A 13,052-nucleotide genomic window follows, 5' to 3' on the forward strand; every position below is an offset into this window, starting at 1 on the left:
TCATCACAGGTTCTTGAGCCATTCTAGGATAGGATCATGCTAGGCAGTGGGCGGAGCTACACACTATTTTGTGGGCATAGCTATATAGGATGAAGCTGGACAGTGTGAAAGCTGAAGAAAATGGAGTCTCATGGAAGATCAGGAGACTACAGAACATGTAGGCTGCGTCTGGGCAAGAGGACTATATCGGGTGTAGAGTTTCAGTGAGTGAGATGGGGAATGTATTGTTCTGCCTCTGATGGGGGAGGGGGGAGAACTGTGGCACATTTCAGCAACATCTGTTCAGCCCTTTGTAGCACAGAAGCTGCTCATACAGTCACATAACAAAACCCCTGTAATCACAATTGCTCGATGTAGCAGAGCTTACACAGCGCTGTAGCACAGCTCAGTAGGCTCTCCATATGCAAACATGTACAGTATATACATCTGGGTATCCTATGCATATGCAGCAATGTAGAAGAGCCGAGACGCGGGAGCAGGCTGATCGAACTCTGGTACATTTCAGCAACATCCATTCAGCCCTTTGTAACACAGAAGCTGCTCAGACAGTCACATAACCAAACCCCTGTAATCACAATTGCCCAATGTAGCAGAGTTTAGGCAGCGCTGTAGCACACCTCTATAGGCTCTTCATATGCAAACATGTACATACAGCTGGGTATCCCATGCATATGCAGCGATGTAGCAGAGCCGAGACATGGGAGCAGGCTGATCAAACTGTGGCAAATTTCTGCAACATCCGTTCAGCCGTTTCCACCACAGAAGCTGCTCAGACACTGACATAAGAACACCCCTCTAATCCAAATGGCCAGATGTAGCAGAGCTTAGGCAGCACTGTAGCACAGCTCAGTACGCTCGCCAGATGCAGAGATGTACATACAACTGAGTATGCTGTGCATATGCTGCGATGTAGCAGAGCCGAGATGCGGAAGCAGGCGGATCATCCACAACAGCAATTGGCTAAATATAAGCGGCTCAGCGCCAACACCAACCCGCAGACGAAAGTCGTGGGCACATGCTAGTAATACATAAACTTTAGTACAGGTGAGAAACCCAAATGTATGTACTCAGCGGTGTATGAAGGTCACCATGACATTACTATCTCTGCTTTAGTCTGATAAAGGCGCATTGGGCCATGGTTTTGTAATAATTTTGGATATGTGCTTGGTTAGCATCTGCATTATTTGGTTAGAACTGCTGCTTTACAAATGCTAAGATTGTATGTTCAAACTGGAGGAAGGACATCTGAATGTTTAAAAGGGCTACAGAATGTATAACACATAAACATAGCCAAATTGCTGTTGCTACAATTAAGACGGATATAAAGCCCTTAAAAGATATGGCCCAGGCTGTAGCCTGTGGTGATTTGTACTCTTTGCTATCCTAATCTATCCTGACCATTAGACAAGTGATATATACAGACCTAAATATTGACCAATGTTTCTCTAAACTTAAAGGGTTATTCCTATCTTGGCCGAGTTGGAAATAATTGGCCACAAGTAACTAATAAAGATTTTTTTTTTCTTTTTTACTTTATGGATGTCTCTCGACCATTTATTATTTCTTATCTACTATGTTCAGATATTGCTAAAAAAATTTGCACCACAAATAGCAAAATAAAATAAAAACAATTGCACCTGATTGAAAGACGAATCGCTGTCAGAGCAGTTATCAGTGTATCTACTGCAGTGTTGCTCATGCAAAGCTTTCTTTTGCATTTCTCGGTTCTTGGCCTGATCCTCTTCAAACTTATTGAGAAGAGTCTCCACCACAGTCATCATCACATTCTTCAGTGACAGCATAATATCAGTGTACCTTAAGTAAAATCAATATTTTAAGACATTTTTGGCACAAACATATCTGAAATGCGACAGATCCTTTAATGCATACATATTGTTGATTTGTTCAAGCTACTGGGTATTCAGAAAATTTTGATGGGCTTTGCTTATAATGCGAGAGGCTATAGCAATGTGCAAACTTACTCCTTGGACTCTCGAGTACGTTTGGTGACACGTTGTACCAGCGTGTCATATCCAGATCCCTCTCCTTGAGTCTGAGCAAAGGTGCATCTCTCAGTTTCATCATCAATCACTGACCCCAGAGAGCTCTTGATGTAATGTCTCAAGTACTTCACCAGCTCATAACTGTAAAAAAGGTCAGTAAATAAATGAAAAAAATAAATTAGATAATATATCTTACATTAAAATGGCCTCAAGAAAATTGAATGTCAATGCATTCTAGAGAAACAAGTAATGACAATGAAGCATTGAGCAGTGTGTGCATTCAGTAGAACCTGAAGGGTGTGGTGTGTCTTCTAGACACGATTCTTGCAGGTTAAACAAAGACAAAAATTTTGCAAAACTAGCAATTCAAAGTAAAACATGCTAAACACTACTGGCCCATGTGACTAAACCTCAAGGATGCTAACATGCATAGTAACTATGGATCACAATAGGCAGAAGATTCCAACAGTAAATCTATGAAGAAGAATGGTCATTGACAGGCTACGGTGTATATGTACATAACATCTCAAGAAGCAAGAATTTCAGGGTTATACAACCGGATTCAAGTGCTATGCGACTGGTGTATTCTTCAGCACTGTTCACACTAGCCCAGATTTACCATTGTAGTAAAGAGTGGACACTGGCATAAACATAGTGCAACTTTAGCACAATGTAGCGCAACTTGGAGCATCTGGTTTGGTCTAAAAGTATTCAACATACTAGAGATGTGGGTGTAGATTCTCAAATAAGGGGAAAGGCCGAAGCTGTGTTGAAAATTTCTGTTTTAAAGGGGCTCTATCAGCAAAATCATGCTGATAGAGCCCCACATATGCGTGCATAGCCTTTAAAAAGGCTATTCAGGCACTGTAAAAGTTAAATTAAACTACCCCCCCCCCCCCGTTTTAAAATAATAACTTAAAAAAGAATGTTCTCTACTTACGGAACGTGCACCCTGGGCGGGCATTCAGGGTGCGCCGTCTTCTTCTTCCCCGCCTCTTCTTCCTCTGACGTCTTCGTGTCCCGTCCTCCTCCGGCGCTTGCTCGCGGACACTGATAAAAAAAAAAATAGCCCGGGCGCATGCGCAGTAGCCGTAGTAGAAGCCGCGTGCTACTGCGCATGCGCCCAGGCTATTTTTTTTTATCAGTGTCCGCGAGCAAGCGCCGGAGGAGGACGGGACCCGAAGACGTCAGAGGAAGAAGAGGCGGGGAAGAAGAAGACGGCGCACCCTGAATGCCCGCCCAGGGTGCACGTTCCGTAAGTAGAGAACATTCTTTTTTAAGTTATTATTTTAAAACGGGGGGGTAGTTTAATTTAACTTTTACAGTGCCTGAATAGCCTTTTTAAAGGCTATGCACGCATATGTGGGGCTCTATCAGCATGATTTTGCTGATAGAGCCCCTTTAAAGCCTACTAAAAGGTGAAATAAATGTAGACTAGACAGTCTAATGAAATGCCAAATTTATCATTCAGCATAAGTCACTGCAATGCCACACACCGACACAATTTCAGACTGTCTAACTATTAGCACATCTGAGCCACTGTTTGGTACCAATACAGCTACCAGCAGTATGGACCTATAGCTTCTCTATATCTATGTAAAAAAAATCGTATTCATTGTATAATCAATAATTCTGCAACTTCCTGTGCTGAGCACTTACCAAACTTATATGAAGTCTTTGTGGCCTAAATATTAGCAACACAAATCTTTGCTCTGTATCTGTGAGTTTGCTACAATTTATCAGTGCAGGTAAAATATAGAAGCCAGAGGATCAGGCTTAATAGCTCACAGAGGATTACCCAGGCTGGATACAAATATAGATAAAGCTTCTGACAGCAGAAATCTTGATAATGGTAAAGATTTGAAATACAAGCTTTATTTTACAAAAAATAGGAAATTCCTTTAATAGTAGTAACTGGCTCATACAAGTAAAGTTGGTCATACATATTAGATATATGAGAACCAATCACACTAAAATCAGTCGGACCTGATGACCATTTAAAGGGAGTCTATCATTAGAAAACACCGGCTGTGCATGACCGAGCCGCCATTTTTCAGTGGTCAGTTAAAGCGTTGTGTCCGATGCTAGCGAAAGGCAGAAGATACAGAGAAGAGGAAGAGGGGAGTGAATACAATAACCTAAGGAGCAGTGTAAAGTAATGACACAGGGGGTTCTCGAAGCAGAGGCAGAATGCCCCTGGTGCTCCATGATCGTAATTAGCATAACAGAAGAAACAAATTTTATCAAAAACGGCGGGCAAAAGAAAAGAATGGAAGGTAGGAGTAGAATAGCCTTTTTAAAGGCTATTCCAACATGCCATTACTTAAAAAGGTGTTTTCAAATGAGAGACTCCCTTTAATGTTCATGGCGTCCTCCTGACTCTTCCTGACAGCAGATATCAGGAAGATAAAAATCGGACAGTTGCGCTCTACTGACCAGCCCTTTTTTGTTCAGATATATAGGCCATGGTGAGACTTCCATAGAAGTGGCTATGTCTGCCACTCGGTTAAAAAGATGTTTCAGCCTACTATGCACAAGCATGTCCATGGAGAATTGGGTGAGCTAGCTGTTGGTTGGACAGTTGGTTGCTGTTGTGAATTAAAAAAAGACTCAAGTGTCTGAACTAAAGTGTTACACTAAGGGTCAATAAAGTAACAATGTGCCATAGATAATACAAGTCTGTGCCCTGAGGCTAGCCCCATAGCTTTGGCCAGTGATGTCTTTAATTGAACTTTAAAGATTGTATATGCAACAAAATAGCATTTTAAGAAGCATTCTATGGTGGTTTCCAGGTAAAGTTAGACAGAATTCTGACAATTGATTACTTGTGAAAATGTTCATCAGTCTCCTCAAGATGAAGCAAAATCTCTTCCGCACATTCAGCCGATGGTGCACTGGCCAGCTTTTCTTTTACACTCTGTAGTAACTGTCTAACCATGGACTGAAGGGAGACTTCATCTTCAGCTGAGAAGCTTGCCATCATGCACGTCTTAGCCTTCTATTGCTGCTAACTGTAGAGATAAATGGAGAAAATCATAATGGATTAGACTGACCGCTCAACCAGTTTTTGCAATGTCAGCTTAAAGTGAAATAGTTGATGTATTGCTGAGAAACCCATTAGTAAACGAGTAATAAAAGAAATTCTATGGGATGTCCTTCCTTCATTCGTGTATTTTTATAAATTGACAAAGCAAAAAAATAAGGGTTCTTGTGTCATTTAGCGTGCAATATGGACTGAACGTTTTGCTCTCTGTGGTGTCTTTTGCCATCAAAACACAGAGGGAAGTTGGTGCTGAGAATCTAGTCTATCCAGTAGTCCATAAAATTGCCTACTGGTTACAACAATACTCTACATATATACATATGGAACTATCTTTCAGGAAAGCAGCAATGTGCTCTTTTAATCTCTCTTGGCAGACCAGAGTTCCTGCTTTCTGGGCACAGCATACAGTCTCTACTAAGACTACGTCCACATCTGTATCAGAGTCTCCATTAAAAGCATAGAGTGCATCAAAAAATCTACAAGTCTGACTTTTTCATCTAACAATGTCTTGAAAAAATAACGGAAACACGATGGACCCTATTTTAATCATGGGGGTCTCTCAGGATCTGTTGTTGTCCATCATTACATGGACCAATTTCCATTCTTCTGGTCCTTTGAATGTTCAGAAGAAAGGACAGAAGGACACCTACATGAATGTGCCTAAGTAAAAAGATGAATAAAGGCTATAAAACACACAGCCAGGAGTAGATTTAGCGTAAAGGAGATGCAAATGTGCTTCCTTATACAGTATTTCCCATTCATTTTTTAAGCCATTCCCTGTAATAAGGCGGTGTTTTTGACATATTATTTTATTTATATTTTAACTATTTTATTTATTTATTTTTCTCCGAAAAAAAACATTATATGTCTCCAAAAGGTCATAATAGACCTTTGGGGACATCTTATCTGAATTTTTTTTTTGTTTGTGGGGGAGGCTGAATTCCTCTGCCAATAAAATGCCCTTATTACAGATTCTAGCCTCACCCCTACCAACACAATACAAAATAAAAATTGCCATAAGAGAGAGAAAAAAAGTTTTATAAAGTTTTTAGAAGCACTTTCTGCTATTAAGTTAAAAAAAAGTAAAACGGACACGTTTTCGCTCCTCTTTTGTTTATATTTTCCTACATATTAAAAAATAAATAAAAACATGTAAAAATAAAATCCTATGTGTCACCGACACAGAAATTAGTTCAATAACACAAATGAGAAAAATGTTATAGCCCTCATAACTACACATGCAAAAAAACAGAAAATGTATTAAAAACATGGACTCCCTAGACTCGTATTGTAGAGACGCAGGGAGTAGGCGGGGCCTAGTGCAGCTGGAGAGTGTGGGCGGGGAGATGTTAGTGCATCACTCACATCTCCCCTCCCAGTACCCGCCCACACTCTCCTAAGCCCCCCCTCCCTCTCCCAGACTAGTATTATAGAGAAAACGGGGTTTAGGAGAGTGTGGGCGGGGAGACGTCTCCCAGTCCACACTCTCCTAAGCCCCACCTTCTCTATAATACTAGTCGGGGGAGAGGGGGGCAGGGCGCTCTGAAGACCGGACAGAGGACAAGACTGGACCAAGAAGAACAGGGAGCTGCAGGTAAGCAGACACCGGTGGGGGGGAGGGGGTTAATCACTACACAGCGTGGGGTACATGCTGTATAGTGAATAGGATCGTCATTAAAATCCCAGCTCTGCTTAATCTCCCACAGTAGTGTCCGATACTACACACTCAGCTCAACTATTCCAGAGTAGTTAAGCTGAGTGCACGGCCCGATGTAGTTGAGCTGAGTGTGTAGGAGTTGTAGATGTAGCAGAGCTGGCAGATATGTAGCAGTCCGATGCAGCAGACCAACACACTCAGCTCTGCTAACATCGGTCAGCTCTGCTACATCTCTGGTGTAGCAGCTTTGCACTATACCCAACCATCCATCCATCTACTCCTCCTGTCACATACATCTCTGGTGTAACATAGCTCAGCGCACACTCAGCTCTACTACATCTTCTCAACAGAGTGTAGATGTAAGGATTGGAGTCAGGGTCAGGCAGTGCAAAGTGACACAGCTGGGAAAGCAACACTGTGCAGCTAATGACAAAAGGGGTCGCAGGCCCTGCAGCTATAACTATGCTGTAATATCTGAGATGAGGCAGACCAATGCACTTCCTAATTGAAGTGCGCCTACCACGGCTCCTAACCTTCTATCTGGCGGCTAGGATAAGGGGAGAGCAGGCCCTGAAAGTCCTAGGGACTGGAGTCACGGGGGTCACACCTAAACAGGAAGCACAGTGTAAATGCAATGCAAAACAAAAGACTAAACAGCATGGAACCAGGGAGGACCACAAGTCCCAGCAAGACACAGAAGAGAAGGCGAGGTCAGACGAGCAAGAGGTCAAGCCAGGAGATATAATAAAGGTACCAAATCAAAAGACAAGGGATAGCCAAAAATACAAGCCGGGTATATAACCAAGGAACAGACCGAATACAAACAGACAGGGAAACAGACTGAGCAGGGGGACCAGGAAACCCAAAGTGAATGGCTGGCAAGGATCCATGCCTGGGTGGGGTTTAAATAGCAGCAGAGAACACACCTGATGGCTAACGGCATGGAGACTGAAGGCAAGGAAAAGATTAACCCTTAATGACCTAAGCGCACCCAATAGAACTCCTAACACGTCTCCCAGGGAGACGCCGCGCAGCAAGGAGACCGCGGCGACTCTGTATCCTGACAGTAGACATGTAGCAAAGCTGAGTGTGTGCTGAGCTCTGTTACACCAGAGATGTGTGTGACAGGAGGAGTAGCTGGAGGGTTGGTTAGCATTAGTGCAGAGCTGTGTGTGTGTGACAGGAGGAGTAGTTGGAGGGATGGTTGGGTGTAGCAGAGCTGAGCTCTGCTTTATCTCCGGTGTCCAGAGCAGCCGAACTAACCGCACGGCTAGCTCTGCTTCATCTTGCCATAGGAATGCATTGACCAGCGTTGATTGGCCAGTGTACAGCATTCGGCCAATCAACGCTGGTTCTGCCGGAGGAGGCGAAGTCTAAAATCGGACCACAATGGAAACTGCTGTGGACTGATTTTAGACTCCGCCTCCTCAGGCAGAACCAGCGTTGATTGGCCGAATGCAGTACACTGGCCAATCAACGCTGGTCAATGCATTCCTATGGGAAAAAGTCAGCTCTGGCATATCGCAAGCTGACAGGGATCCCGACATAATAAAGGTACTTGATGCCCCCAGACATGCTTCCCCTGCTGTCCCAGTTGCATTCCAGAGTGTTGTCATCATTTCCTGGGGTGTCTTAGTGGACTTGGTCACTCTCCTGAGTCGAATGGTGGGATCCCCTGTAGCAAAGCATTTTCCCCATAGACTATAATGGGGTTCGATATTCGTTCGAATAGTTGAATATTGAGCGGCTATTCGAAGCGAATATTGAACATTTCACTGTTCGCTCATCTCTACTGGATGTTTTATTACTAATATATATGATGGCCCCCGCAGCCCTGATTATTACATTTGCAGAGTACAGTAGAAGTCCTGAAGTCTCTGGTGCTGCTTCCCCATCTCTCTGTGATGCCACCACCTTCACCCTACTCCTGCAGTATGCCTGTAGAGTAGAGAGGAGTAGGTCATGTGACAGAGAGCATCACCAGAGTGAGACTTGGGACCTCCTCAGATGGGCTCTCCAACTCTAAAGCTCTGGACTCAATAAGAAAGCTTATCCAAGGCAGGGAATGCACTGTAGCTGTCTTCTTTCCTGCATCACTTCCCAAGCTGCACATACTCTCATATAAAGCCCCATAGGAAATGAAAGCTACGATGTGACTAGTTGCTATGGGTAACAAAGACAATGTTTCACAACTCAATCTCCCCATCATTGTTATTGCTAGGCTCGGACTCCATTATTCTGGGGCACTCACTTGTCCTGGCTGCTTAGCTATGGATGACTGTTATCTTCATCGGAGTGCAGGTTGGCTGTGGATCACATTGCACTAGGAGCTACACGTAGAAACCGACACAAACTGCTCCTGAGCAGCGCTCCGCACAGACCCTCACATAGTCAAACAATGTGTAGCTTAGATACAAGCCTGCAGTCTCCAGACACTCCCAGCTGCACTACGGAAGCCTGTCAGAGCCAAACTTACTGCGAGTGGTTTGCTTTTTTCACTTATCCCTTCAATGACTAGGACTCTGCCTCACCAGACACATTGCAGTGCTCATAAGTAAGAAAACATCTCTAACCTCTTTCCATGGTAAATTATGCATGTCATTTTATTGCAGTTTTAAGACTTTGTTTCTTAATTTGTAGTTGTTTATCTTTACCAATGGCTTGGCATGGCTGACCTAGGGCTTCTTTGTTTTTTCATTATATGATTTCTGGTGGAAATTCACACTGTATAACCTAAGCTAGCACCTGCACAAAGTGACAAATGTACCGTAGCTGCAGAAAAGCAGTAAAAAACAAAAAAAAAAGCCAGTGTTTTCAGCCTTGTAGTTATTTGGTCCACATGGCCTTAGCTTTAGGCGACATTCAGATGACTGTGGGTTGACTCAGCCGTGAAAAAAACACATGCACCTGTGTGAAGAGGGTTTGGTGAAAATAGATAGAAAATTGAGAATGACCTATAGTCTAACATTCTGTTAAAATAGACCCACGAAATATCCCTCATGTGAATAGCCCCCATTCATAGTGGAATATTCTCTGGCGAATGTAGGGTTAGAGTTCCTGACTTTGCTGAGCATGTTAAACATAGCTATTAAAAATATCATGTTTGGTAATTAACCCCTTCCCACCATAACCATTTTTTAATTTTCGTTTTTTACTCCCCACATTCCAGAAGCCATAACTTTTTTGTTTCTCTGTTCATGGAACTTTATGAGGATTTACTCTATGCACTTCATGATGTCATTTAATATGATATTTTGCAAGCTAGATTTACTTTTTATTTATACCTTTTAGGGACATGTCTATTGTTTTAATCATCTTTTATCCAAATTTTTACGGGAGGTGTATTTGTAGAAGTTTGTAGACCAAGTGTTTTCAGAAACAGGGGTAACTAATATGTATGCACTTTACTTTAATATGTGTTTGAGGGAAAGGTAGGTGATTTAATGTTTTTGTTGTTTTTTTTTTTTACTTTTTTTATACTTTTATTTTTAGACTCCCTAGGGGTCTTGAACCTCAGAGATTCTGATCTGTTATTCAATACACTACAATGAATGATAAAGTTTGCAGTACTTTTCTCTCCACATGATTCATGCGAACACAGAGCGGAAACCACACAGATCCCATTGTAATCTATGGGGTCCATGTGATTTCTTAGCTAACCGCTTTTTAATGTGTTCGGTATTTTATATGTGGGGTCCCCAAATGGAATACCGAATGCAGATGTGAACCAGGCTTCAGTTTCCGCATTGTTTATCCCCCACACTTGATACAACCCTGGCCCATCAAAGGCCACTGGGCAGGGTCTGAGGAGACTTTTGTCTCCAGGGAAACTGTTGAATCCTCAGTTTTGTTCTAGTCTAGCAGTTATTTAGAGACAGAGCAAGCCAGCTCTGTGAACTTGAGGCTTCACGATTTCCATTCAGACCCATGAGTCAATTTTTTTTAAAATATCTGTGAAACAGATACATTTACTGAAAAAATGGATGTGAAAAATGAACCCATAGACCCATAAAAAAATGGATGGACATGTGTGTACACCCATTGGTTTCCATTGTTCTAGAAAAACACGCATGTAACAGATGTTAAAAGAATATCTATCATACGTCCATTGTTTATTGTCTTGTGCATGAGGTCTTAGATTCAAAAGTGAACGCTCTTAGCTACTGATTCACCACTAACTTCTGTTGTTAAGGCTAGGGCTACGCACTGGATGCAACTCCCATCGTATGACTAAATATCGCCATGTCGACCTACGACTCCATCACTATTATAAAGCGAGACTTTACAATGGCACCACCAGGCAAACCAAAGCAGATGCTGGTGCCGAACTGCTCGTTTGAAAACCTCAGTCTAATTAACAACAACCTGAGGCTAGGTTAACATCTGCATTCGGGGATTCTGTTCCCCTTTCCGAATTAAAGGGATTCTACCATGAGGGAGCCTTCACACAGAGTTACGCTGCGCTCATTCTGATCGTAAAAACACGTTCAGAACGAGTGCGTAAAAAGCAGCTCCCATTGACTTAAATGGGAGCCGGCATACGTGCACTCCCCATTGAAATCAATGGGAGGCTTTTTTCCCTATTGCTTTCAATGTATCACGCGTGTAATACATTGAAAGCAATAGGGAAAAAAGACTCCCATTGATTTCAATGGGGTGCACACATATGCCGGCTCCCATTCAAGTCAATGGGAGCTGCTTTTTACGCACTCGTTCTGAACGTGTTTTTACGATCAGAATGATTGCAGCGTAACTCTGTGTGAAGACTCCCTTAAAATGCTTTTTTTTCTTGATAGCCCAAGGCCTAGAAGTTTGACCGCCATCGCTGGAAAAAGACGCGCGAAGAGGCTGTTTCTGAAGCAGATGGATGCGGCGCTGGAGAGTTCTCTCGCAGCATTGGGGAAGCTGTTTGAGCGCTGGGCCCATCCCCAGTGCTGCGAGAGTACTCATTTGCATACTGAAGAAAACCGGGATTTCAACCAAACGGCGGCGCTGAGAAGACATCTAAAGGTAGGAGAAGAATAGCCTTTCTTAAGGATATTCCTACGTGTTATCGAGGGGAAAAAAAAAGCATTTTAATGGTAGAATCCCTTTAAAACACTTTTCTCTCCACATTTTTCTCACAGAAACCACACAGACCCATTCTATGGGGTCCGCGGGTTTCCCAAGGTAGCTACTTTTTTATGCGGATTACTTTTCTGTTTGGGGGTCCCCAAGCAGAAACCTGAACACAGATGTGAACCTGGCCTTATGTTAAGGCCCCGCATTTCGAAAAAGCAGCATTTTTTGTTGCAAATTTTGTTGCTTTTTTTGAGCCAAAGCCAGGAGTGGATTGAGCAGAAGGTAGAAATATTGTTAAAGAGGACCTTTCACCATTTTTCACACAGGCAGTTCTATATACTGCCGGAAAGCTGACAGTGCGCTGAGTTCAGCACACTGTCGGCTTTCCCGATCTGTGCCCGGTGTGAAGAGCTTACGGCCCGGTACCGTAGCTCTTCTATGGTCAGAAGGGTGTTTCTGACAGTCAGTCAGAGACGTCCTTCTGCCTCGCGGCGCCAATCGTGCTGTGCTGTGAGAGCCGGGAGGAACGCCCCCTCCCTCTGCTCACAGTACTTGTCCATAGACGAGCATTATCAGGAGAGGGAGGGGGGAGTTCCTCCCCGCTCCACAGCACAGCGCGATTGGCGCCGCGAGGCAGAAGGACGTCTCTGGCTAACTGTCAGAAACGCCCTTCTGACCATAGAAGAGCTACGGTACCGGACCGTAAGCTCTTCACACCGGGCGCAGATCGGAAAAGCCGATAGTGCGCTGAACTCAGCGCACTGTCAGCTTTCCGGCAGTATATAGAACTGCCTGTGTGAAAAATGGTGAAAGGTCCTCTTTAAGTGGATGACCAGGGCCTCCGTAGCGCTGTGTGGAGGCTGCTGGCCCTCACCTCACTCCACTCCCGAGTCCTACCATCCCAGCCGGAACCTCTGCAGCGATTTGAGGGGGTTGCTGGTCTCCTCCTGAGCCGGACAGGGGACTTCCAGTTTTGGCCTAGCGGCTGGCTGGAGCTTATTTAAGAAGGACTCTGGTTCCGGATCGCCACTGACTATTCAGTTGTTGTTCTCGTCCTGGTAGTAAGGGCTTCTCGTGTATCTGATTAGTTGTATTCTGACCCCTTGCCTGATCTCTAACCTTGCCTTTACCTACTGATTTTGTACTGTTCCTTGGTCCTATGTATGACCCCAGCTTGCCTCTAGACCTCTGCTTCCTGAACACCGCTTTGTACTACGCTACTGCTCCTGTTACCAACTTGGCCTGCCTGGTTTTCCTTTTGGATTTCCCATTGTACTGCGGTTCTCTC

The 13,052-nt window shown here is 43.7% G+C and overlaps 1 protein-coding gene across 1 annotated transcript in view; it reads right to left on the bottom strand.

The window, feature by feature from the left end:
- TBC1D32 (TBC1 domain family member 32) overlaps positions 1-8,994 on the bottom strand; it is a 52,194-nt gene extending 43,200 nt beyond the window's left edge. The window contains exons 1-4 of the mRNA XM_075264593.1: positions 8,955-8,994; positions 4,829-5,014; positions 1,983-2,144; positions 1,638-1,815 (exon numbers count right to left, since the gene is read on the bottom strand). Coding sequence (XP_075120694.1) covers positions 1,638-1,815; positions 1,983-2,144; positions 4,829-4,986 — 498 coding nt within the window. The 5' untranslated portion in view covers positions 4,987-5,014; positions 8,955-8,994. The remainder of the gene's footprint in view (positions 1-1,637; positions 1,816-1,982; positions 2,145-4,828; positions 5,015-8,954) is intronic.
- Positions 8,995-13,052: the final 4,058 nt, after the last annotated feature.

This window comes from Leptodactylus fuscus, chromosome 2 (assembly GCF_031893055.1).
Source record: "Leptodactylus fuscus isolate aLepFus1 chromosome 2, aLepFus1.hap2, whole genome shotgun sequence".
NCBI lineage: Eukaryota > Metazoa > Chordata > Amphibia > Anura > Leptodactylidae > Leptodactylus > Leptodactylus fuscus.